Below are 26,438 nucleotides of genomic sequence, written 5' to 3' on the forward strand. Positions count from 1 at the left end.
TCATACTCCATAGTGTATATATATGGACCACATCTTCCTTATCCATTTGTCCGTTGAAGGGTATCTTGGTTCTTTCCACAGTTCGGCAACTGTGGCCATTGCTGCTATAAACATTGGGGTACAGATGGCCCTTCTTTTCACTACATCTGTATCTTTGGGGTAAATACCTATGACCCTGCAACTGCACTAGTATTTATTGTTTTAAATCTGCTGCCTTAAACACAGCTTTGGTGTGCTATCTACCTTGTAAGAAAACATCTTAACACTGCTCTCCAGAAATGCTTGTGCATATATATATATATAAAAGTAATTACATGCTCAGAAATGTCTGTAGTCCTGTGTGTGTGTGTGTGTGTGTATATGTCTGTAGTTCTGTATATATATATACATAATCTGTATATATCTATGTGTGTGTGTATCTATATATCTATCTATCTATATATACATATATATTTTTTTAAAGGATCGGTGGGTGAAGAACAGAAAGGAACTTCCCAGACAGTACGTCTTCTGGTGTGGTCCAGTGGGTTTTCAAGCCAGGAATGGGGCCTGGGGTGTAAAAAAGTCCCAAAGCAACAGCATCTGGAGGATAGTACATCCAGTGGCCAGCACAGATGTTGATAATGAGCAAACACGAGAGTCACTGTGTGATTCAGCAGGCAAAGGGTTTGTGAGGTCAGCAAATACACAGACGGGAGCGGCTACCGGAAGCAGGAAGTCAGCAAACTTTGGCAAGTTTGTCTTTGACCCAAAGGATTCCACTGAGGCTTTTTCTGAGCTCACTGGAGAGAAGGGAGCAGTGTCTCCACACTGGCTTCGGGGTCATCCAGACGAGCTGGGATCCCAAATTCCCAGTCATTCCCTCCAGCACCTTGTACAGATGACTCGAAATCCTTAATCTCAAGGATCCGAATGCCTCCCTCCCAGGGCTGCTGTGAGGATTCAGTCTGCCTAGGGAGCGGGCTGCTTAACCCACGGCGCTAATACTCAGTGTTATCGCCTAGAAAACAGAGGCTAAGACCACTTGAAACTCCGATCCTAATAAGAATTTTTATTCTCTCGCCGGCAGACCCAAATATTCACTAGCAAAATAAGATAGAGTATGGCCACCTTCCACAATCGGCACACTCCAGGCTCCGCAAGAAAAAGGCCTTTGGGGGAACCCAGAATCAGCTAGAGAATTGCTTTCATTTTCTACTATTCCGCTCTGTGGGCTTGGCCTAGAGCTTGCAGTCCCATCTCCAATAGGAGCCAAAGTTCAGCACTTACAGAGAAGCCAGCCAACCCTGCCGGGCCACATCTCAGCCCACGTGTGGAGACCCGGGGAGACTGTCATGCAGAGCCCAGTGGCCTATCCCGGGCTCCTGTGTGTCACAGGGATGTGGCCGGTCCCCAACCCTCCCTCTCGCTTCCTCACATGCTCCCACCAGATACTCCACTCAACTCCTGTGTTCTCTTTCTTTTCAGCACCAGGGCTATGCCAGGCCAAGTGTATACTCCAGACACTGCCACAGCCCCTGGGAAGATCTGTGACTATTTTAGGCATTTTATATGAGCTGTTTACAATACCTGGCAACATTCTCCCAGCAGAATCCTGACATGCAAGAAGAGCCAACGAGTTATAAACTGGGAACATTTCATGCTTTTGCATCTACAGTTTTAAAATATAATACCATCTCACGGCTTCCCAGAATCCGGCAGCGTATGGTTTCGATGGGATCACTCCAGCCACACGAGCATCTGATGTTCACGTGGATCCTCCCAGTGTAGAAATCCCACCTCACTCAGTGATGGAGAGGCAGGCACAGGTCATGAGAACTACGGACACTTCTGAGCATGTAATGACTTAAGAAAAATAGGCATAGAATTTGTATCACTGATCCCACCAAATAAACATGACCAGTTTTGAACCAGAAAAGTGCTTAAGTGTTTAGAAGATCGATGTGACTTTTAGCATTTATTTTCATAAACAAACATAAAAAGCCTTTTTTAGCAGAGTAAAAATGTTGACTGTTACTGAACCATCACAAAGGACATCAAAACACAGAAGTCAGGGAACATTAACCAAAGCAGAGACGGGATGGAAGGGCACAAGATAAAACAAAAGCCTGGGACAGGAGCCTTGACTGGCTGCGATCCCCACGGAAAAGCATCACCAGGGAAAGGTGTGCTACAGTACAACCAAGAACATTACCTAAAATGAGGTCACGATCCTCATGTTCAAACACAGCTCTCATCTCCTAGCATCAAAAAGTCACAGAAATAGGCTTTGGGCAGACATGGCTCACCCATTTTTAAATCTAAATCAAATTGCAGACAATACCTATTCCCTTCTCATGATTTCAATCATGGTGTTCACGATATACGATTCTCTAGATGCATGAAGCCAAGATTCAAATCTCGGCTGCATGTTTTCAGCTCCGTGGCCTCGAACAAGTCGCTTCCAAAAGAAATAATCATGGTGCCTACCACACTGTATTGCTGTGAAGAGGACATAGTTAATACGTGCAACTTGCTTGAACAGTGCCTGGAGCTGTTCTCATTGTTATTGATATCTTGGGGGACAAGAAAATTCAATATGATTAAAATCAGGTGTCCAAATAAAAAATTAAGAGGCGTCGATATTTCATAAACCATTGTAAGCTCCATAGAACAGAGTGAATTATGTGAAGAACAATCCGTCTAATGGGAATGAACAGAACGATCCTGATTCAGGGGCAGGATTCTGAGGAAGTTCACTATTTCTCAAACGTAAAGTATTTTACGGCATCATTCGAAGACAAAAGCAGTAAGTTTTCCACTGCTTGGAGGTCTGCAGATGCATTATTTCTTCTGCTGGAAGTCTGTTTTCAATTAGCTTTTGAAGCTTTTGCAAATGAAAGTGCATTCTATTCTATTTCAATAATGTCACATTTTACATCTTCTGTCATTGCAAGTAACTTCAAGTTTGGGCTTTGCTTCATTATTTGCTCTGCATACACTGCTTTTCCGATTTTTTTTTTTTTTCATTTTGGGGAAACAGTGCAAATTTAGTGTGATTTGCGGCATTTCCTACCACTAGGGGAATGGAGGTAGCGCACACAACTATTTTGAAATTATTTTTTATCTTTCAAGGTATTCCAAATAGGGACATGCCAGCATGGCTATGGCTACTCAAGGAAAACCATAATGCCTGGTTTTCCTTAATACCTTGCTTGAGCTTCTAAACTGTATCATACAAGAGTATCTTGGGTTCCTTGTACCTCAGTAAGTAGAATTTGTTTAGGTAGAAAACTAAAACCCTCTGTTTTATTAACATTTGTACTAGTTTCATCCTTTGTGAAAAAGAAAATAAGCAACAGTAGTAAACAAGGAATTCCTTCAAACTTAAAGCACAACCCAACCAGCTTCCCAACTCCATCTTCTTCATCAATGGTGGGTTCGTTTCTTGTTCATACCAGACAACATAACAATAATAATATGTAGTAGTCATCCATCTTGTAAATGTGCCCTGTATATTTGCAGCCCACAAACATATTTTGTCTAGCTGACACATTTTTTTAATGTGAGTTATCACTTAAAAATGTGGGGCACCTGGCTCAGTCAGTTAAGCATCTGCCTTCGGCTCAGGTCATGATCCCAGGGTCCTGGGATAGAGCCCTGCAATGGGCTCCCTGCTCTGCAGGGAGTCTGCTTCTCTCTCTCCCACTCCCCCTGCTTGTGCTCGCTCGCTCTCTCTCCCTAATAATAAAATCTTTTAAAAATATAAAATAAATAAAAATTTGGACATTTTATTTGTAAATCTGGATTTTTATCTTCCCTTCAAAATCAAAAGTTCTATGGGGTACGTGGGTGGCTCAGTCGGTTGAGCACCTGACTCTTGGTTTCGGCTCAGGTCATGATCCCAGGGTAGTGAGATTGAGCCCCTCGTCAGGCTCCACGCTCAATGTGGAGTCTACTTGAAGCCTTTCTCCCTCTGCCCCTCCCTTCCCTCTCTCTTTCTCAATGTCTAAAATAAATAAATCTTTAAAAAGAATAATCAAAAGTTCTGGCACTTCCAGATCCATGTTGTCAGCATGGCAAAGAGCTGCCTGGAACTCAGCAGCTGCTCCCTTTGAGCACAGGATAAGCTTCCAATGCTCCCCTGTTCCATAGTCTTAGGGATCTTTCCTAGGTTCCCCTAGGAAGCTAGGGGAGGCTCTTGGCAATTCCAGCATTTAAATGTACCCTGACCTAGCAATTCTTGTCCCCAAAAATCTATCCAAAATCATGCAAGTATATATGGATATCCACTGCAACACTACCTCAGAAACCCTGAAACAACATAAAAGTTACTAGGGACTGGCTGAATAAGTGATGGCCAATCCAGGAAAGAGAATATCAGAGACCCCTCCCCAAAACAATGAGGTAAATCTAGAGCGTCCTGAAATGGACCTAGGTCTAAAAAAGCAAGGTGAGGAGCAGTACGTAATGTGGGGGGAAATGAAGGATAGATTAACATATGCTTTTATATGTATTTCAAGTGTTTGGAAAAAAATATGAAAAAATTTTTTATCCAGGTGCCTTGGAGAGGAGGGGTGCGCCAGCTACTCTGGCCCTCTTGCTGTTAGCAGCTTTGGGCACAGTGGGGTCAGAAGAGGTCTATCCTCACCGGCAGAAAGAAACCCTCCTTGGTCAGCCCAGTTCAGTAGGGTAAGGAAGGGGTAGCTCTCACATCAGGGGAAAGCCAGGTCACTCGCCCCTGTCCATATGCTCCAGAAGGGCAGCCAGGTGGCAGGACTTGGCTGGAGCAGCTAGATGACGTGCTTTCAGTGTTATTAGCGGAGGATGGAATTGTGCAGGGGACACTAGAAACCGGGGACAGAGCAGAACACAGCCGGCCACTTGCGGGGTGTGATATACTGTATAATATACAGTTAAACCCTGTGATAGATGTCTAGCAGAGGCCGTCCTCATCAGCGCTCCACACCCAAGACAAAACTCACCTCCACAGCCTCTGTAGATGCTCCAGGTCACCTTCACCCAGGCCTGAAGGACCAGAGGCAACTGTCAGCCCCGCCCCAACCAGAAGATCCCCACCCCCACACCTGCTTCTAACTCCGCCCCCCCCCAAAGGCATCCAAGCCAAAACAGAATAAAAAGACATGTGGCTCTTCTGAAAGTTATCACTTCCTGCTAATGCATGATTGGGAAAGGAAAAAATTAAGCAACTAATTAGCAAAAATAAAGAAGCCCAGATAAGGAACAGATGACCCCTTTACTGCCTGCTGTGGCCACCTGTCCCCAGCAACACACATGGACCCTCTCTGGTACTTCTTTTCAGAGCCAGAGTCTGGGGTTTTCAATGTCCCTATTCTTTTCAATTACTATAAGATACAAAGTAAAACATGACATCTGTATTTAATAAGGGTATCCACTCCGTCTGTATTTAATAAGGGTATCCACTCAGAACTAACTGATAAACACAGAAATTAGAAAACTTAGTATTATTTGGAAAATAATACCCATCATACTCTATTATATTGTATTATACATAGTACAATAATGAGGAAACAAAACATGACTCCCCTGTTGTTTTCTCTTATTATATATATATTTTTAAAGATTTTATTTATTAATTTGACAGAGAGAAATCACAAGTAGGCGGAGAGGCAGGCAGAGAGAGAGAGAGGGAAGCAGGCTCCCTGCCGAGCAGAGAGCCCGACGCGAGACTCGATCCCAGGACCCTGAGACCATGACCTGAGCCGAAGGCAGCGGCCCAACCCACCGAGCCACCAATATGCCAATGTTCCCATACCAATAACTTGGGGATAAGAGTTGACTAAGAGTATTTTCAGCCCCTGTCTTTATCCATTTGTCAAAACCTGTACAATATATGCTACAAAGAGTGAACCCAGATGTAAACTCTGGACTTCAGTTAAATGTATCAATACTGTCTGTACCAAATGTACCCCTCCCATGCAAGATGTTGGTAATGGGGAAAACTGTAGACTGTGGACGCAGTGGCTGTATTTTCTGCTCCATTTTTCCATAAACCTAAAACTACACTGAAAAATTACTAATTTAAAGATTGCTACTACCAAAAAAAAAAAAGATCAATTTCATGCCTCATCACAAAAATTATGATACGCGGCTGTCTAATCAACACGCACAATTTAAGAAGCTACCAAGAGAAAAAACAAATAAAACTAATTCAGACCCTGCTAATGCACAAATTGTGATAATGCAAAATACACTTCCACCGTCCACTTCCGTCTGAATCTTCTAACTGTGGCTTGCTAAGCAGGCCATGGAAGATGGTCCGCTGTCTTCACCGTCTTCCGCAGCACTGCCTCGCTCTCGCTGTAATCCCTGCATCATCGAGGTCATAACTAGAAGGCGGTCTCATCTGTGTATCCAGCAGGACGACCAAGACTAACTAACCTTAGCACCCCCAGGCTGCTAAAACACTGCCCTTGTTCCGAACAGCTCATCTTTCCTTTTCTTTATTCCAAGCTGGCCTTCTCAGTCACTGCTTTTTCCGACTGGCCATTATCATCGACACCCGGCAAGATCTCGACCGGCGCCCGCTTACCTCTGAATCTTTGGCCTGCTGATTTCGAACGACTATCAGATTGTACAGGATTCTGTCGTCATCTGCCTCTGTGTGGGACAGGTCGTGGGGCATGCTCCACAAATTCTTGTCATCGTCTCTTGCCAGAGTTGCTCCAAATGAAGAATATGGATTGCTATCACTATGGTGTTTAAAAAAAGGGGTATAAGCGTTTTGTAATATATGTAATGTATATAACATATACATCAGATGCCTGTAACATGTAATGCAAATAAAATATTATATACTGTATAATATACAATGTAATATATAAACATATATTTCTACTAACAAAGCCTGGACTGTCTCTAATAATTAAGCATAGCACAGTAGAATAATTTTAAAAATAACTTTTAAAATGACAGAGAACAGATGTAACCAAACGCCTGGGTAGAAGGGATATTATTACGTTCATCAGGAAATTGAGCCCTGCACATCCCAGCAGTGAAAACCGAAAAATGAAATCCAGTGGGGGGGAAGGGGAATAAAATTCTTGTATGATTAAAAGAAGAAATTGACAAGTGACCTGAAGAGGTGAGCTTTTCACGGGCTATGAGTTCAACGAAGCATAGTAAACTGAGATCATGATGGCAATGAACTATCAAGTTCCTTACTAGAAAGTGAAGAAACAAATATGCATATCCAAATGCTTTCCTTTTTTTTTCTTTTTTAAAGATTTTATTTATTTACTTCAGAGAGAGAGAGAGCAAGCATGAGTGGGGGGAGAGGCAGAGGGAGAAGCAGGCTCCCTGCTGAGCAAGGAGCATGATATGGGACTCGACCCCGGGACCCTGGGATCATGACCTGAGCCAAATGCAGATGCTTAACCAACTGAGACACCCTGGTGCCCTCCAAATACATTCAGTAGACAATGTGGATTGTCGAGTAAGAAGTTCAGTAATCCTATTTTTGTATGTTCGCTCTAGGATTTACCCTCTACAAGGTGGTTACCTGTGCTGGGACTTCTGGAGGAGGCAAGTGGCTAAGCCTCACTTAGGACCTGCTTGCACCTGGCCCTGGTGAGTTTCTGTGGGACTGCACAGCTAGGGTCATGTCGAGCATATTCCCTTCATCTAATTATATGTATGAAGCCCTGACTCCATGTTAACCACAGGGCTCCATAAAGTTGTGAACAAAACAGACACATAATCCCCATCCTTGGACCTCACTAGAGCCCAGGGAGGGAAACACAATAATGAATGACCAGGTGACTATAGAGTGAAAAACTAGGATACGCGCTGTAGAGCCAGTGGGGGGAAGCATCAGGTAGGCATCATAAAGAAGGGGTGCTTGAGCTTCAAGTTGTAATTCTAGAACAGAGTTCCAGGCAAATGAAATAACACATTCAAAAGCCCTTGGGTCCAGTTGTAAAAAGTGGAGCACAAGTGGCGGGGGATCTTGGAACCAAGGTCAGCAGAAGGCCACTATCTGCCTCACACAGGGGGCCGAGACACTGGACCCTGAAATCCCTCTAGCTACAGTGCAAAGTGTAGGATCTGGGACTGGACAATGAGATCAGAGCGATGGGGAAAGGAGCAACCTATGGGGAACCAGAGGCTGCTTGGCCACATGTGGCTGTCATGTAGGCAGCCTGACACAGCAAAGGCAGAAATGCGGAAAACACTTTTGTTCAGAATGATGAGTCAACAAAGAATTCAATCAAGAAATGGGCAGAGGACATGAACTGACATTTCTGCCAAGACCTACAAATGGCCAACAGGCACATGAAAAAGTACTCCACATCACTCAACATCAGGAAAATACAAACCAGAACTGCAATGAGATATCACCTCACACCAGTCAGAATGGCTAAAATTAACAAGTCAGGAAACAACAGATGCTGGCAAGGATATGGAGAAAGGGGAAACCTCTTACACTGTTGGTGGGAAAGCACTGTTGGTGGGAATGGAGGTTCCTCAAAAAGTTGAAAATAGAGCTTCCCTATGACCCAGCAATTGCACTACTGGGTATTTACCCCAAAGATACAAATGTAGTGATCCGAAGGGGCACGTGCACCCAAATGTTTATAGCAGCAATGTCCACAATAGCCACACTTTATGGAAAGAACCTAGATATCCATCAACAGATGAATGGATAAAGAAGCGGTGATACACACACACACACACACACACACACACACACACACACAATGGAATACTACGCAGCCATCAAAAGAAATAAATCTTGCCATTTGCAACGATGTGGATGGAACTAGAGGGTATTATAATGAGCGAAATAAGTCAATCAGAGAAAGACAATTATCATTTGATCTTCCTGATGTGAAGAATTTGAGAGGCAACGTTGGAGAGTTGGTGGGTTAGGGAAGGAAAAAATGAAACAAGATGGGATCAGGAGGGAGACAAACCATAAGAGACTTTTAATCTCACAAAGTAAACTGAGGGTTGCCGGTGGCGGGGAGCGGGGTAGGGAAAGGGTGGTTGGGTTATGGACTATGGGGGAGGGTATGTGCTATGGTGAGTGCTGTGAAGTACGTAAACCTGGCGACTCACAGACCTGTACCCCTGGGGCATTATAACAATATATTATATGTTAATAAAAAATAAAAATTTAATTAAAAAAAAAGAGTGAAATCTTGCCATTTGCAATGACATGGATGGAACTAGAGGGTATTATGCTGAGCAAAATAAGTCAATCAGAGAAAGACAAAGACCATATGATTTCACTCATACATGGAATTTAAGTAACAAAACAGAAGAATATAGGGGAAGGGAAGGAAAAATAAAACGAGACGAAATCAGAGAGGGCAACAAACCATAACAGACTCTTAACCACAGGAAACAAACTGAGGGTCACTGGAGGGGAGGTGGGTGGGAGGGGGTAACTGGGTGATGGACATTAAGAAGGACACTTGATAGAATGAGCACGAGGTGTTGTTTGCAACTGATGAATCCCTAAACTCTACCTCTGAGTCTAATAACACTCTATATGTTAACTAAATTGAATTTAAATTTAAATTTTTTTTTTTAAAAAAAGGATGATGGGCCAATGAAAGAGGACACAGATGAGGTCTCAGTGCCCTGGCGGCGCATGTCAAATTCATTCACTCATCCCCTCAGTTGGTGATTCCACAAACGTGAAATGGATGCCTGCTGTTTACTGCGCACCAGGCTGGGTGTTTTGGGGACCTGAAAACCAACAGGACATTGCCCCGTTCTTAGTGCGACCAGAGTGCAATGAGAAAATGAAATTAAATTTTTTAAGTATAAACAGAACGTTGTAGAACCAGAGAAGGAGTGACAACCTTTGTGATGGGAAGGAAGCTCAAGAAAGGTTTTGTGGAGGCGACCTCTAACCCAGACCCAAGGAATGCACCGCCGGGTGCCCGGAGGAGAAGCCGGGGAAAGGTATTCCGGGCAGAGGGAATGACGGGGGCATCGCACGGAGGCCTGAAGCAAGCACAGGCCTGGGGGATTCCAAGCCTCCCTGTATGGCTACACCACACAGTGCTGGCGCAGAGGGAAACAGAAGGGTGGGAAGAAGAAAAGGTCACTCGGGGTCAGACCGATGACCGTGCCGGAGTTTGGACTTTATTGTGTGAACTGTGAAAAGTAAAGGGGATTTTGAGCCTTGCCAGGTCTGGGTTTTAGAAACAATTCAGGGGGAGAAAGGACCAAACACATGGCCTAGGAGGCCATCCTGGGTGTTCATGACCTGATCTCTGAGGTCCTTTGTCAGGGAGCGGGGGACGGGTGTGGGGCAGACAGACACAGAAGCCCACAAACCAGTCACAACCACAAGGGCCGCTCGATTTAAATGTCATTTGTTAGAGTTCCAACGAAGGTTGCTTTGGGGCACAGGAAAGTGGAGTTCTGCTAATAAATACATATTTCACCATACATGTCTGAAATACTGGTTGGGAAAGCACGAGAAAGGGTGTGGTAACGGAAATAGGACAGGAGGGAACATGAAGGACACACTCTAGTATCTTGAGAGGTTAGAGCCCGAGGTGGGCAGAGTCCTAGCTGATATGGGAGACGGAGGCCTTTAACTGACCCCATGCAGAGGAGGCCAGGGTTGATCTTGAGCCCATGGGACGTTCACAGGGAGGTGAATCTGGCGTGGGAACAAGGACGGGGCTGGCCATCTAGACTAGGGAGAAATGCCCATGCACTTCCATCCCCTGGAAGCCGCAGCATCAGAGGACCAGCCTGGGCCTGGGGAGTAAGGAAAGGCTTTGGGGGAAACAACTAGACTTAAACAGCAGGAATGGAGGGGCCACTGGAGAGAGCAGGTGAGTCCCAAGGAAAACAGACGGTGAGGCCAAAGGGAACTCCAAAGGGCAGGCAGACACTGGAAAGGCGTCCACGATGTGAAACGTGCTGCCTCTGATGGCTTTCTGCCTAAGCAGGTTTTACAGTCATTGATAAAGCCCCGCTGCCTTAGACAGAGCTTCGCCTGGGGGCTCCCATGTCCCATCCCTCCTGCAATACGGCTGTCTGAGGTCAGAAGAGTAGGTAACATTATCCCGTTTGCAGACGCAGACCAGACTCAGACCAGACTTTGGCATTGCTTGACCGTCTGTCCAGGACTGACCTCCAGCTGACAGTCCTCCCAGCATGAGGTCCCCAGTGGGGTGGCTCCAAGCAGCCACATGTCACAGGCTGGACATCCAAACGCGGTGACACGGACACACCCACAAATGGAGCGGCTCAGATAACCAGTGCACGTGTGCAGTGTTCCCCTCTAAACCGGCAAATTCCCCCGGGGCGGCTCCTCCGGGAATGGAGACCCCACAGGCTCATGGCGGCCGCCACCCTGGCTCCCAATGCCACTGGACATTTCCCTCCGGGGCCGTGAGACTCTGGTACTTTCCTGAAACCGCTCTTCAGCTTGTCCCCGAATATGTTCCACTTGTGTCACTCTAGACTCTGCAACAGGCTGGAAAGTCCCTCAGGGAGGGATTGTACTCTGCACTTCTTAACATCCCACATGGCCTGGCAGGAGCAGGCACAGAGGAGGTGTTTTCAGAGTATGTGACGAGTGTCTGTTGCAAAGTGAGCTGTTAGAGGAAATGTCAGTCACAACCCCCCATTGCCACTTTTTTTTTTTTTAAGATTTTTTTTTTATTTATTTGACAGAGAGAGATTACAAGTAGGCAGAGAGGGAGGAGGAAGCAGGCTCCCTGCTGAGCAGACAGCCCGATGCAGGACTCAATCCCAGGACCCTGAGATCATGACCTGAGCCGAAGGCAGCGGCTTAACCCACTGAGCCACCCAGGTGCCCCTGCCACATTTTTAAGACTGCCCCCCAAAGCATGGCCCCTGGGCGACCAATGACTCTGACCCGTGCTGTTTGCCTGGGGCTCCTGCCCTTCTCCTGAGAGTGGGATGTGACCCTTACCCTAACCGGGTCAGCCACACTCTGGTCCAGATGAAAGTGAAGGAGGGTCAGTCAGAGCCCGCCCGACTCACTGATCCCAGATTCTCTGCTCAGGCATGCTAGACCCTGATCCTTTTCTTCTGCACCGCCCACCCCATCCAGGCATCAGTCTGCTTTACTCCAAAACTGTAAGCGCGTAAGGTGGAGAGACCAGAAAAAAAAGAGAGAGAAAGAAAGAAAGAAATGTGTAAAGCAAATGATGGGAGAAGCAGCTTGGGAACCTCTGTGAAGGACTCTGAGGCTTGTGTAAAGAGAATTCAGTGCAAAGGCCCTGAGGTCTGAACCCAAGAAGCTCAGGGAAGACAGAAAGCAGGGACAGAGGGGGTGCTGAGTCAGGCAGGAACTTTGACCTTCTCTCCCCTGCCCCCATAGAATGATTTTGAAAGGTTCTAAAGAAAGTGAGAGCAGCTGTTTTGCCCTCGGCCACCATCTGCTGATAATAAATATTTTATTAACCTCAAGCATTTGAGAAGTGGCTCTGAAGTCCCATTAAAAGCTGAAGCAGTTTTCACTCCCAACAGGTAGGACGGTTCCACCCCTAGTCCCTCCTGGGGGCTTAAGACCCAGTCACTCCTCTTTTCTTTCAACCCATCTGCAGCTCCCAGGAGACTCCAGATCTGGGAGCACCAGGCTCCCTGCCTGGGGCCCGAGGATGCAAAGTGCCAGCGGCTGCTAAGGCTGCTTACCCAGAGTTTCCAGAGCTTCCCGTGCGTCCTCCCTACCAACAAGACCTTGGCAGGCCCGGAAACTACCGTGCGCGCTGCTGATACCCACGGCTGCAGTGAGGGCTCCATGGGTCTCCCCACAAACAGGCCGTGTGTCAGAGGTGGCTGGCTTAAGGCTGAAGCCCTAAAGAGAGTGAAAAGATAAAAATCTCCAATAGGGATGCCGGGGGTGGGGGGCACCACTGGTTGAGAGTCCGACTCTTGGTTTCAGGTCATGTTCTCAGGGTCTTGAGATCGAGCCCCGTGTTTGGTTCTGCACTCAGCGGTAAATCAGCTGGAGAGTCTCTCCCTCTGCCCTCCCTTCCCCTGCTCTCTCTGATAAGTAAATTATTTTTTAAAAATCTCCAATAAACCAAAGGTAGCTCCTTTGGTTGCTACCAAAGGTCTCAAAAAACAGACCCTGAAGGCTGTTTGGTGCCACCTCCTTGACTAAGGACTTGTCACCTGATTCCCCACCGAGAACGGGTCTGCCCGCTGAGCCCCTGGCTTCCAGATCTTTCCTTTCCTCTTGCTAAGGAAGCCTCCCAGTGACAAGCAGGTGGAGCCAAGATCCTCTCCCTCTCCTTCTTTTCCCCCTCTGTCCTTCCTCTATGCTCCTTTTCTCTCTCTCTCTCTGCCCCTCCCTTCCTTCATTCGCTCCCTCCCTTTTTCCTTCCCCCCACTCCCTCAGACAAGCTAGCTCTTCCTCACCGGCTCATCAGGTCTAAACACGTTTCCGTAGATGCCAGAGTTTTCCTCAGCATTTCGCCATGGAGGTCCATGACTTCCTTCAACGTCGGAGGCACCGCTTGCTCAGTGTGAAGGAAGAAAAGCCCCAACCGGGGGCCCCTTTTCCGGCCCTGCTGCCCGCTGTGCCCCTGCCCTCCTGCCTTCTGTCCTCGGGGCTGAACGAGAGCCCCACGTCATCATCACGTCTCATGCCTGCGCCCAGCGCTTCCCGCTTCCCGGCAGGAAGACGGCCCTGACAAGAACCCTGGGAAGCAGTCAGGAGCACGGGACCCAGTCCTCGGTCTCTGCTCTGCTCGCGCTCTTTCCCGCTCACCTCACCCCCTCTCCTGTCTACACCCGTGTCCCCAGACTCCTACACGTGCTGCTCCTTCCCATTTCTGTGGAGCTGTGAGAGGCACCTTGAGCTCCACAAGGTCACAACCAAGCACCTGGTTGTCCCAACTGACCTCCCCACCAGCAGCCTCCAGTCCGATCCTGGACACTCCATCCTTCCCACTGCTCCAGCCAAAATCCTGACGTCACTCTTGGCTCTCTCATCCCCTACCTCCAAGCCATCAGAAACTCCTATTGGTTCTACATTCAAGTCATATCCATCTCCCACCACTCTGAGCCAAGGATATAAGGGGCAGGCACTGGCACGTCCCAGCACAGTCTGGGGTCTGGTGTGGGTCGGTCGCCCATCTGGCATAGGACTCCCTCCACTCATTGCTTCTACCTACCGCTGGACCGTTGCCCCCCACCAAGTCTGTCCCTAACACAACCGCCAACATAATCCCCTTACTGTGTAAATCAGACCACGTCACCCCTCCCTCAAAACACTGCAGTGGCTCTCACTTGACCTAGACTATAAGCCAGTCATGCAGGGCTCTATTAGGCCCCATAGGACACCCCAGCCACTCTGGCCTCTTTGCTGTTCCCTGAACCCCCCCAGTCACCCTGGCTGTCCCTTCTACCTGGAATGTTTTCCCCCAGGTACCCACATGCCCCTTTCCCTCCCCTCCTCCACATCTGTCTAAACCTCAGCTCCTCCATGAGGCCTGCTCTGACCAATCTACTGAAAATGGCAAGCGTGCTCCCCTGCCTATGCTCTCCTTTTCTTTTCCCTAAACATGTTTATCTTCCAATTTACTTACTACGTTTGCTGCTTCCTCCCCCACTAGAATAAAAGCAGGAGAGGATCACTACCTATTCGGCCCAGTGGCGATGTATCAAAGGGCTCAGAACACTCAGAATATTTTCTGAGTGATGAATTGTTGTTTCCCAAGTTCACAGGGCTCTCAATGGTCGAAATGAGGCTGGAAATCCCTGTCTCCAGACTCACAGACAAACTCTCAACATTTTTTAGCTATTTCAGTTCACAAAGGTGAAGCTCATCGTCTCTCCAGAGGAAGCAGACAATAAGTACATACTTTTGTGTCAGGTGATGCTCCGGGCCTAGAAGGAATGCCAGGTGAATGAAGGGACAGAGGGAGGGGGTGGGGGCCTGTTTTAAAACGGGTTGTCAGGGAAGCTTTTCTGATAAAATGACTTCGAGCAGAGACCTAGATAGAGTGAGGGAGTTACCCACACAGGTAAGTGGAGGAAGAACATTCTAAGCAGGTGAACAGGAAGTGCAAAGCCCTGAGGCAGGAGCATGCTCTGTGTATCTGAGGACCCAAGAGAAGGTCCATATGGCTGAAGGAAGAAAAATTTCACCTGATGTGCTGACTTTAAAATCGGAGCCTGGTGTGACAGTCCTAAAGCGGAAACTACCCAAAAGTCCAACAGTAGGATGGGTGAGCAAAATGCATACCCTACAGAAATCGAGAATCACAAGTTAAGCGACACACAGCAACCTGGATGGATCTTGCACAGTTGGGTGTCATTGAGTACAGCTGAAAAGCAGGCAAAACTAAAATACATGTTCAAGGTGCACACATAGATGGTAAAGCCTTAAAGAAAAGCCAGGAAATGACTATCACAAAAATCTAGATAGAATCTGGGGTGGGGATACAGGGCTAGCCATCGTTATCTCCTGGCCCGGATGGTGGTTATAAGAATATTTACTTTATAGCTGTTGTTTATACTGTAGCTATTTTTATATGTTTTTAGTTTCCTTTGTTTTAATTTATTTTTAATTTATTTGACAGAGAGATATCACAAATACGCAGAGAGACAGAGAAAGGAGGAAGCAGGCTCCCTGCTGAGCAGAGAGCCTGATGCAGGACTTGATCCAAGACCCTGAGATCATGACCTGAGCTGAAGGCAGAGGCTTAACCCACCGAGCCACCCAGGCACCCATGTTTTTAGTTTCTGATAACGCATATATAGACGTGAATTTTTTTTAAGTTAAGGAAAAAAATAATAATTGAGGGAATTCAGTAAACTCTTAGAGGGGTATTTTAGATACACGTTCTGCGGCCAAAATTATTCCCTAAGTAGGGCCCCAGAGAGAACAGAGTGCACAGTACATAAAGGGCACCGAACAAATATGTATCAACCAGACTAAAAAAGACTTCCATCGCTAACAAAATAAATTTATTTTACCCAGCACTGAAGCAGAATTTACTCTCTAAACAAAGGTGAAGAGATAAGATCACTTCAAGATATCTAGAAAATACAAAGTTCCAGGAAGGGGCACCTGGGTGGCTCAGTGGGTTAAGCCTCTGCCTTCAGCTCAGGTCATGATCTCAGGGTTCTGGGATCGAGCCCCGCATCAGGCTCTCTGCTCAGCAGGAAGCCTGCTTCCTCCTCTCTCTATGCCTGCCTCTCTGCCTACATGTGATCGCTCTGTCAAATAAATAAATAAAATCTTAAAAAAAAAAAAAAAAGTTCCAGGAAACCTAGGTCACAGGCTGCGTAACAGAAAGAAATTTCATCTTCTCAGGAACTTCCAGTGTCACTAAGACTGACTCATGCAATTCACGAAAGGGGAAGAGAGACACTGGAGGTTGCCTGGAAAGAAAACCTTTAAAAGTCATCCCTCAATGCGCCCTGAGTGGCTGACTTCTTGGTAAAGCATTCACCTCCTTCCCATTGGACCGGATGCCCCGTTCTGGGAACTGTGCCCTCGACCCCTGCCTCTCTCCCCTCTGGCTTTCGAGAAGGTTAAGCATCCAGGCTTTGTGAAAGGTTCTTCGAGCTGGGAGCTGATTCCTGCAGTAGGAATCCTTTGTGCCTCTGCAGGCATTTCCTAGGAATCATGGTCCGGTCCAGGGCTCCGGGCTTTGAAGCTGCAGATTCTACAGGAAGACGTGGCCCAGCTGTGTCAGCTCGGGGAGCCGGGCAGCACACTATGGGGAAAGTCAGGCCATCTGGGGCAGCCCGAGAGAGCTCACTTACGGGAACTCTTCAACCAACGTTTCTTTAAGCCCTTCCAAGGGTGGAAGACAATTTATTCAGCTCAGAGGTCATGTGAGTCCACACTGTGAAATGAAAAACTCCGCACAGGTAAAGGATTATTGTTCCTATCGAGCCGGTGCTGAGTGCCTCCCGCGTGTCTTTAACCCCCCACCCTTCTTTCCCACGGGCACCTGCTTTCCCACGGGCAGCCCGAACACAGGAACATGAGCCCAGGGCTCTGGACCCCAGGTTCTAACGATGCTGCAAACACAGTTTCTAGCACACACCACGTTAGCAGCTAGTTGCACATCTCCCTGCGTATGAGGCAGTCCCCGCTCTTTCTACGGTGACGAAATATAATAGGATTTGAATCCCAGCTCAGCCAAGCACGCCTCTGAGCAAGTCACTGAAGCTCTTGTGCCTCAGTTTCTTCAACCATCAAATGGGGATTGCAGACGGCTCCGCTTCACCGTTCCCACGTTCCCACACTTACCCACTTACTAAAATCTGTCTGTCATCCCAGATCGATGCTGGTGCTGCTTCCGCAGCATTCAAGGGGCACGTTGCCAGCTGGGCTCCGCGGCATGATGCCCTGCTTGCTTGGCTCAGCTCTCATAGTGCAGACAAGTGTCCTTTCTGTAATGTATCTGGTGCCAAGTTTTTTTGCGTTTCTGTGTTTTTTATTGGTGATTCCACTATTTGGAATGGCCCCCAAGCATAGTGCTGAAAGCCCTCAAACCCGTGGGTTAGATAAGCTCCATCCAGGCAGCAGCGAGAGGGCTGCTGGCCCTGAGTTCAATGCTAGCGAGTCGAAATATACAGAATAAGGTGTCGTGGAGGAGAGGTCGTGGAGGAGAGCCGGGAGCTAAGGCGATGTGGTCGCTCGTCACCTGGTTCACTCAGGTGGCTTAAGAGAGAGCCATGATTAAAACTCAGCCACGGTTGTAATTCTCTCCCTTTCTTCTTTGGCTTTTCAACAACTGGACTGTCCTGGTACTTATCGGTTACCGACAGCCAGTAAAAATCAGAGATTGGCGTGAGTATAAATGAGAGCATCAGACATATACTTCCCCGAAAGTCTTCAAAGGGACCCTTGTGAACAGGCTTTAGAGTGTGACATTTGCGTGCCAGTTCCTTCACGTTGCATCGAAGGCTCTTCCAGATCTGTGAGGTCTGTCCCGTGGGACATCCTACGGCAGTGGACTCTAGGGCCGGAGGATGGGACATCACTCTGCTCAAAGGCTGACTGCAGCTGTGCTTCCAGAATCATGACATTTCAAGGGCCACAACTCATGCTCAGGGGAATTTTTATATGACAGGACATGCTTTTAGCACGGATGGAAGAAAGCCGTGCTATAAAAGTGAAATAAAAACCAATGCTCTGAGCTCGAACATTTTCCCGAAAGCACCCTGTAGTGGGTTGAAGAGTGTCCCCCCATAAGATCTGTCCAAGTCCCAACCCCCAGTTCCTGTGAAATAGGACTTCATTCAGAAATAGGGGTTTTGCAGCTGGATTTATGATGACCCCTAAACCAATGACTGGTATCTTTATAAGAGCAAAGAGAGGGGTGTTTGAGACAGGAGGAGAGGCACATGGAGGGAAACAGAGGCAAAGACCGGAAGTGGGCAGCCAGAAGCCAAGGACACCGGCAGCCACCAGAAGCTGGAACCTGCAAGAAGCAATTCTCCCTAGAGCCCTTCCAGCTTCCAGAAGTGTGAACGAACATATTTCTGTTTATTTAAGCTACCGGATTCGTGGTACTTTGCTGTGCCAGCTTTAGGAAACTAATGATAAACACCCCATGTGTATCTTTCCATTAGTCACATAAAACCTTGAGCCCAAAAGTTATTTACTATTTTACAGACAAATGATCGATCACCTAGCCATTCCAGAACAATTCAAAACAATCCATTGGTCCTCAGTGCGCATTGGTTCCTTGTGGTTTTGATCGCTATTTACTTTAGGAATACAGGCAGGGCAGGGAAGAATGACAAGCAGAATGTCAAACCTTCCAAGATGATTGAAAAGGTGAGTCTTAGACGACTCTGTCCTAAAATCAGAGTGAAAGGAAGAAAACAGAGACTGATCAAAACCTCTGGCTTTCTTCAGCCCTAAAGCCTGGTGTGAAGGTCAGGTCTTACGTCCCTTCTCCAGACCTGTTCTCAAGCTTCCTGGCAACAGAGTGACCTCACCTATTTGCTGGTGAAACAGCCGTGAGCAGCTAGGAGTTGGACAAGTGCTTGTGCTTCATATGCCCTGGGCCCTCAGGTTCCTTCCCTGTACCACAGACGGTCTCGCTGGCCCTGGAGTCCAAGTCAAACAATTTCAGTGGACACAAGCCCACAGGAGGAGGAGAATTTGCATCCAAATTCTCTGCAAGATCCTACATCAAAGTCTGATCCCCCAGGGCGCCTGGGTGGCTCAGTCGGTTGAGTCCTACTCTTGATTTCAGCTCAGGTCATGGGTCAAGAGATGGAGCCCAGCACTGAGGTCCAAGCTCAGCGAAAAGTCTGCTTGAGGCATCTTTCCCTCCCTCCCCCTCTGCCTCTCACCTGCTCGCATACCCTCTCACTCTTAAAAACAAATAAATCTTTTTTTTTCTTTAAGTCTGATCTCACATACAAATGGCTATCAGACACATAAAGAAATGTTCATCATCGGGCGCCTGGGTGGCTCAGTGGGTTAAGCCGCTGCCTTCGGCTCAGGTCATGATCTCAGGGTCCTGGGATCGAGTCCCACATCGGGCTCTCTGCTCAGCAGGGAGCCTGCTTCCTCCTCTCTCTCTCTGCCTGCCTCTCTGCCTACTTGTGATCTCTCTCTGTCAAATAAATAAATAAAATCTTTAAAAAAAAAAAAAAGAAATGTTCATCATCATTAGCCATCAGGGAGATTCAAATCAAAACCACACTGAGATACCACCTGACACCAGTTAGAACGGCCAAAATTAACAAGACAGTAAACAGCAAGTGTTGGAGAGGGTGTGGAGAAAGGGGAACCCTCTTACACTGTTGGTGGGAATGCAAGTTAGTGCAGCCCCCTTGGAAAACAGTGTGGAGATTCCTTAAAAAATTAAAAATAGAGCTGCCCTATGACCCTGCAATTGCACTATGCGGTATTTACCCCAAAGATACAGATGTCATGGAAAGAAGGACTATCTGTACCCGAATGTTCATAGCAGCAACGGCCACAGTTGCCAATCTGTGGAAAGAACCAAGATGCCCTTCAACGGATGAATAGATAAGGAAGATGTGGTCCATATACACTATGGAGTATTATGTCTCCATCAGAAAGGATGAATAACCAACTTTTGTATCAACAAGGACAGGACTGGAAGAGATTATGCTGAGTGAAAAAAGTCAAGCAGAGTCAATTATCATATGGTTTCACATACTTCTGGAGCATAAGGAATAACATGAAGGACATTGGAAGAAAAGGAAAAGTGAATTGGGGGAAACTGGAGGAGAAGATGAACCATGAGAGACTGTGGACTCTGAGAAACAAACTGAGGATTTTGGAGGGATGGGGGGTTGGGTGAGCCTGGTGGTGGGTATTAACGGGGGCCCGAATTGCATGGAGCACTGGGTGTGGTACATAAACAATGAATATTCGAACATGAAAAAAAAACTAAAATAAAATTACAAAAAAAAGTCTGATCTTCCCATTTTGCAAAAGACGAAACTAGAATTTGAGGAAGATAAGAGAGGCCCACCCCCACCCCCACAAATCCCACAGTCAGTTAATAGCTGAAACTAGGACGCGGGTCTCCTAACTCCCCCTGGGCTCGGTTCACAGGGCCAGGTTGCTTCTACTTCTAGGTAAGAAGAACTTCCCACAAAGGACATGGAAGAAGGGAAAGAGAAAGGGGCCAAAACAGACAGAAGCCAAGGCTACTGATATCTACCAGTTTCTCGTGCATTAATATTATACGTTACTTTTGGAAAACATTTGGTAGTTTTCTGAATTTTTTTACAATGCAAGGCATGGATTTGGAAGTCTGACAGACATGGATTCAAATTCTGGCTCTCTGACTTACCAACTGTGATTCTGAATTCATTTAAACTCTCTAAGCCTTGGGTTCCTCCTTTATCAAAAGGAGGTAGGTAACACCCATTTCATTCAGTGCGAGGGATGACTAACAACAGAAGGTATGCAAGGAAATCTCACTCGTGCAATAAGCTATACCCAGGATGCACCATTTCTAGAAAGTTAAGAAAGAAGTTAGATGCAGTCAGGAGAGATACGTTGGGGGGTTCAATTCCATCGCTGCTTTCTTAAGGCAGATGCTGGGTGCGTGCGTGTGTTGACTCTATTAGTCTTCACAGCATTTTGTCTTAAATTCATTTTTTAGAAAATTTACACATGGAAATTAACAAGTAAACAGCATTATCATCATTACCAATCACAAAGGAGCTATTCCGTTCTTACAGGAGGAGTCAGGGGAGCTGGATTTAGCCCCTCCAATCTAGACCAGAACCTCCAATCAAGCTAGGGTTGCAGCCCCCCATTAGAAGAGTCATAACCAAAGAGACCCAAGGGGCAAACAGAAAGTAAAGAGATGCCATAACTGCTTGGGGAGACTTTCTAAGGCTCCATCACAAAGGAGGCAGCTGAAATGGGCCTGGAGAACAGAGCAAAGCTTAAGAAGTCAGAAAAAAAATAAGATGTCTATCTAACAAATATGGCATTGGCAACCACACCAGGGGGGAGACCAGCATGACAGGAACGATCACAGGGAGAAACTGGAGAATCAGACAAGCCAGGGAAAGAGGAAGTGTGAAAGCATCACAGACAGTCAGCAAGAGGTATGGCCCACGCACCAACGAAAGAACATCAGATTTCTATTTCTTGTGACTTGCAGGAGAGCAATTTTCATGTCACCAGGCAGAGGCCAGAAACCAGATTTCAGCGGCACCTGGGTGGGGTGGTCAGTTGAGCCTTCGACTCTTGATTTCAGTTCCTATTGTGATCTCGGGGTCCTAGGATCAAGCCCCGAATCTGGCTCCCTGTTCATCAGGACTTCCAAGTCCATCCATGCCTTGCATTATAAGGAGCCACTAAGCTCCTTGGGATTCTGGCTTTCTCTCTCCCTCTGCTCCTCTTCCACCCGAAAATAAATAAATATTTTTAAAATTTTTAAAAAGAAAGAGAGAAACCAGATTTCATAGTGAATGGGTGATAAGGAAGAAAGTGGGGGGTGCGGGGGGACAGTTGACAACTCTTTCAAGACCTTTGCGCCCGACACAAAAGAAAGCAAAGGGTGGTAATTGAAGGGCTGGGCAGTATCAGGATGAATTTTCAGGCATTTCTAGAAAAAGGAGAAATTCTTTTTCTAGAAAAAGGGGAAACGAAGAACAGAGAAAAACACAGACACAAAGCAGACAAGGCACAGGCATTTCCCTTCAGGTATGAATTTCCAGAAAAGCCAAAAAAAGAACGAGGTCAAAACATCAAAGGCAAGATCAGATTGACAAAGGAGATGAGACTCAGAGTTGCTTTTCTTGAACTCACGAGAATCCCTGGTGCATTTTGGAAGAGGCCTGAAGGTGACCATGTAGACAAATGACACTTGTCATTCCCCAACCACACCTCTTCCCAGCACTGCTCCCTTGCGGCCTGAAACAAAACTTGAAAACCATTACCTCAACATAAACGATTTAATTAGGGGGAGAGCATATATACAAAACCCTTTTTATATAAATATTTAAAAAAAAAAGACATAAAGAAGTTCTCCATAAAATAAAAATTAAGACCATCTGGCCCCATGATTTCACCACATCAAGATTTCAAACCAGCCACTCTGAAAAACGGTCTGGTAGTTTGTCCAAAAGTTAAATGGAGGATTCCTGTATGACCCAGCATCCCACTTCTAGGGATATACCCAAGGTCACTGAAAACTTACATCTACACAAAAACTTGTGCGCAGACCAACACAGCCCCAAAGTGGAAACAACCTAAATGCCCATCCATTGGTGAACAGGTAAATAATATGTAAAGAAGCCAAACATAAAAAGGGTATTCAGCCTTAAAAAGGAATGAAGTGTTAATAAATGCGCCAACGCAGACGAAACTCAAAAACACGATTTGGAGTGAAAGAAGCCAGGTGCCAAGGCCACAGAGTGTTAAGATTCCATTTATAAGCAACTTGCAGAAGAGGCAAATCTAGGGAGACAGACAGCAGATCTGGGGGTGCAGGGATGGGGTGGGCCGAGGAAGGGGGAGTGGCGAGTGATTGCTAAGGGGTGTGGCATTTCTTTGGGGCTTGATGGAAATGTTCTCTCTCAGACAGGGGAGATGATTGCACAACTTTCTGAATATATGAAAAAACACAGAACTTCCCACTGTAAAAATCAATAAACAAACAAAAAAGATTTCCAACGACACCTCATGATGACTTCAGTAAGGAAGAAGATACAGTTACCCATACACACACCTATCACTGCTCCACACTTCCACAAACAAGCCGCTCTTCCCAAATGGGGTTGCACTGAAATGATGCCAGGACTGACACTAAGCCACAGAAGACCAGTCCACTCATATCCGCACGCTCAGAAGAATAACAACGATAATTAACACTAACTAGAATTTATTGGTTGTTTGCTATGGGTCAGACACTCTGCTCAACACTTTACATGGATTAGCTCATTTCATTTCTCACCACAACCCTTTGAGGTACACACTGCTGTCCTCCCCATTTTACAGATGAGGAAATTAAGTCAGAAATAAGTTTCATAATTTATGCCCAGTCACCCAGTTGGGATTTTCACCCCAGGCAATCTGGGGACTCATGAACACTAGGCTCTTCTGGCCCCAAGTGACTCCGACTTCTTAAAATCACTTGCAAAATTCACTGCCTTCCGGGGTGCCTGGGTGGCTCAGTGGGTTAAAGCCTCTGCCTTCGGCTCAGGTCATGATCCCGGGGTCCTGGGATGGAACCCCACATAGGGCTCTCTGCTCAGCGGGGAGCCTGTTTCCGCCTCTTTCTCTCTGCCTGCCTCTCTGCTTACTTGTGATCTCTGTCTGTCAAATAAATAAATAAAATATTTAAAAAAAAAATTCACTGCCTTCCAATGCAAACCAGGGCAAGTGAAGATTTTTAAATAACCAAAACTCGAATAGCAATCGGGATCGAATATTGGAAAGACCCAAGACACTGAGAATCAGTACTGTATTCTCGTTACACTGAATACTGACAAGTTGCACATACAAGCAAGCATGAAATTCCAGATTGTTACTTACTTCTTTGTAGACTGAGGGTGGTTGACTAGCTGTCTCCCTGTCCATATTATCCTAATAGTCTAGGTTTCTTGTTGAAACCATCAGCAAGAGCTCACAAAAGTTTGTGCATCGTGTGTACAGTTGATTCTGTATATAAAGCCGACATGACATATATATTAACACACATGTGCAATCACTAAACAGTGAGAGGCAGATGGTGAATTCTAAATCCTAAGTCATGGGAGTGAGAGATGAATGAGCTCAGAGTCATCAAAGAGAGCTGCTGCGGGGAAGGGGGGTAGGGGGGTGGCTTGAGAACCAGCATTTAGCTAGTTGGGGGGAAGGAAGGATAAAGGTCATTCCTTGAGGCAAGCTTGGGGGAAATAAGAAGGTTGAATTGTCCCTAGAACAGCAAGGATGCCTGTCTGATTAAATCAAGGAGTGCACAGTATTTAATACACTGGAAAATAAGAGTGGACAGGCAGTAAGGGGTTCCGTAAGACCTCCTAAGTCAAGGGAAGTGTTTGGACTTGCCCGAGTAAGAAAAGGTAAATCATGCTTTTGCAAACTTAGAAAAGCTTTATCAGGTTAGCTGCAGGTTTCATAAGAAACTACCCCCTAGGCATGACCTAATGGAACCCTCAGTTCATCACGGCGAAGGTACAAAATTAATTGCTTAAATGACAGCCCAGAACAAAACTGTGTTGCATGCCCCTTCCCCAGAGCCACTAAGCGCACTCACTGTCAACCTGCGTTCCATTTCCTCACACTTCCTAACCGAACCTGTAATGAGTCAACATCCTAGTGAACAGGCTGTCCCTACAGGAAATAAGCATTTTTTGTTGTTGTTTGATGTGAAAAATATTACCTGGGCTCAGTCACTTATAATTGTCTTTCTTTGGTAATAAAACTGAAGGCACAGTACCCAACTCTTCTCCTGGACAAACTAGAAACTCACAGTCGCCTTTTTCACTGAAATACGCCTATTAAAGACACGGTCTCCGCAGGTCCTCCAGACCGACCCCGACTCCAACTTCTCTCCCGCGCGTCCCTTGGCGCTTCCCGCGGGCATCCACCTGGGTCTCCCGCGCCTCCGGACGTTTACGCTCGCGGACAAAAATCCTACCCACGGGACAGGATCTCCGGGCGGAGCGGAGGCCGAGGGGCTGGGTGGGCGCCTCGGTGCGACCGTGAAGCGAGCCCCCCTCCCCGGCTCGGACGGGCACACGGGTACCCGGCTCCGCGCCGCCGGCCGCCGCCACGGAAGCGCAGATGGCGGCCCCGGGGCGCGCACCCACCTGACCAGGGGCTCCTTCTCCGGCGCGGCGGGCTCCTCCAGGCACCTGCACGGGCAGCAGCAGCACACGGTCCTCAGCCAGTCCCGCGGCCCCATGGGGAGCGAGGTGCCCCGCGGCGCCGGCACACTGGGACACGGCCGCGGCGGCGAGCGAGCGCGGCTGGGGCGCGGCCACCCGGCCGGCGTCCAGGTGCGGGGACAGTGGCGGCCCGGGCGTCGCGGGCCGGTCCGTGCGCATCACGCCGCGGCCGGGGACGCGGGCGAGGCCGGGACGCCTGCAGGGCCCGGGGTCTGCGCGGCCGCGCGCTTTCCTCCACTTGGGTTTTGTTTGGGGCGCCTGTTTGGTTGGGGCTTCCCCCCTCCCTTTCTTTTAATTCCCCGGGGGCCAGTTGGGACGCATGCGTCCCCGAGACGCTCCGCTGCTGCCCTCTCAGGAGGAAGCGGGGACTCCAGGCAGCCGGCACCTCCGACGGGCGCCCGGGGCTGGGGGAGGGAGGGGGCTTGCCCTGGAGTGACAGGGCACGAGGCTGGGCTGACTCCATTCAGACGTTTTATTGGCTTCGCTCCCCAAGGAAATAAAAGGTCCTCCTTCCTACTCCGTGTCTTCAAAGCAGAGTGGAGGGCACGTTTTTTACCAGGTCAGCCCCACACGGAGTAAAAGCTAGCAGAAGAGCGTGGATTGACACGTTAGCAAAGCGGTTTGTTTGGTTTTGTTTTTAAGTAATCCCACACCCAGCATTAGGCCCAACTGGAACCCAGATCAGGAGCCCCAAGCTCCCCGCAGTGAGCCAGGAAGGAGCCCCCAGAAGTGGGTTTTTTTAAAGTACTGCATTCCCGTAATTTTCCAGTTGTTTTCAAGCTCACCAGCCCCTAAAACACAGAACAGGCAACCCCTATCATTAGTTTCTTGCAATTTTCCAGAGCTCTTTATGTGCTTATTTATATAGTATGTATGCTTGTACGAACTTGTAAGTATGTGTACTTCCGTCCCCCTCCTTTTTTTTTTTTTTTTTTGAAACCCAAACGGTAGCATACCTCCCACATTTGCGCCCTGGCTTGTTCCACTCAGTAGATCATGGAGACCTACAGCAATAGGGGTCTATCTTCCTCTGTCATTTTAAAGGTTATTATACGGTCATACCGATTCCCATGTTATTCAAGCAGACCCCTATTACTGAC

At 47.3% G+C, this 26,438-nt stretch overlaps 1 protein-coding gene across 1 annotated transcript in view; it reads right to left on the reverse strand.

Annotated features, from left to right (window-relative positions):
* The window catches only part of MREG (melanoregulin), a 60,627-nt gene extending 35,234 nt beyond the window's left edge, over positions 1–25,393 (reverse strand). The window contains exons 1-2 of the mRNA XM_044241561.1: positions 25,261–25,393; positions 6,554–6,713 (exon numbers count right to left, since the gene is read on the reverse strand). Coding sequence (XP_044097496.1) covers positions 6,554–6,713; positions 25,261–25,355 — 255 coding nt within the window. The 5' untranslated portion in view covers positions 25,356–25,393. The remainder of the gene's footprint in view (positions 1–6,553; positions 6,714–25,260) is intronic.
* Positions 25,394–26,438: the final 1,045 nt, after the last annotated feature.

Source organism: Neovison vison, chromosome 3 (assembly GCF_020171115.1).
Source record: "Neovison vison isolate M4711 chromosome 3, ASM_NN_V1, whole genome shotgun sequence".
Lineage (NCBI taxonomy): Eukaryota > Metazoa > Chordata > Mammalia > Carnivora > Mustelidae > Neogale > Neogale vison.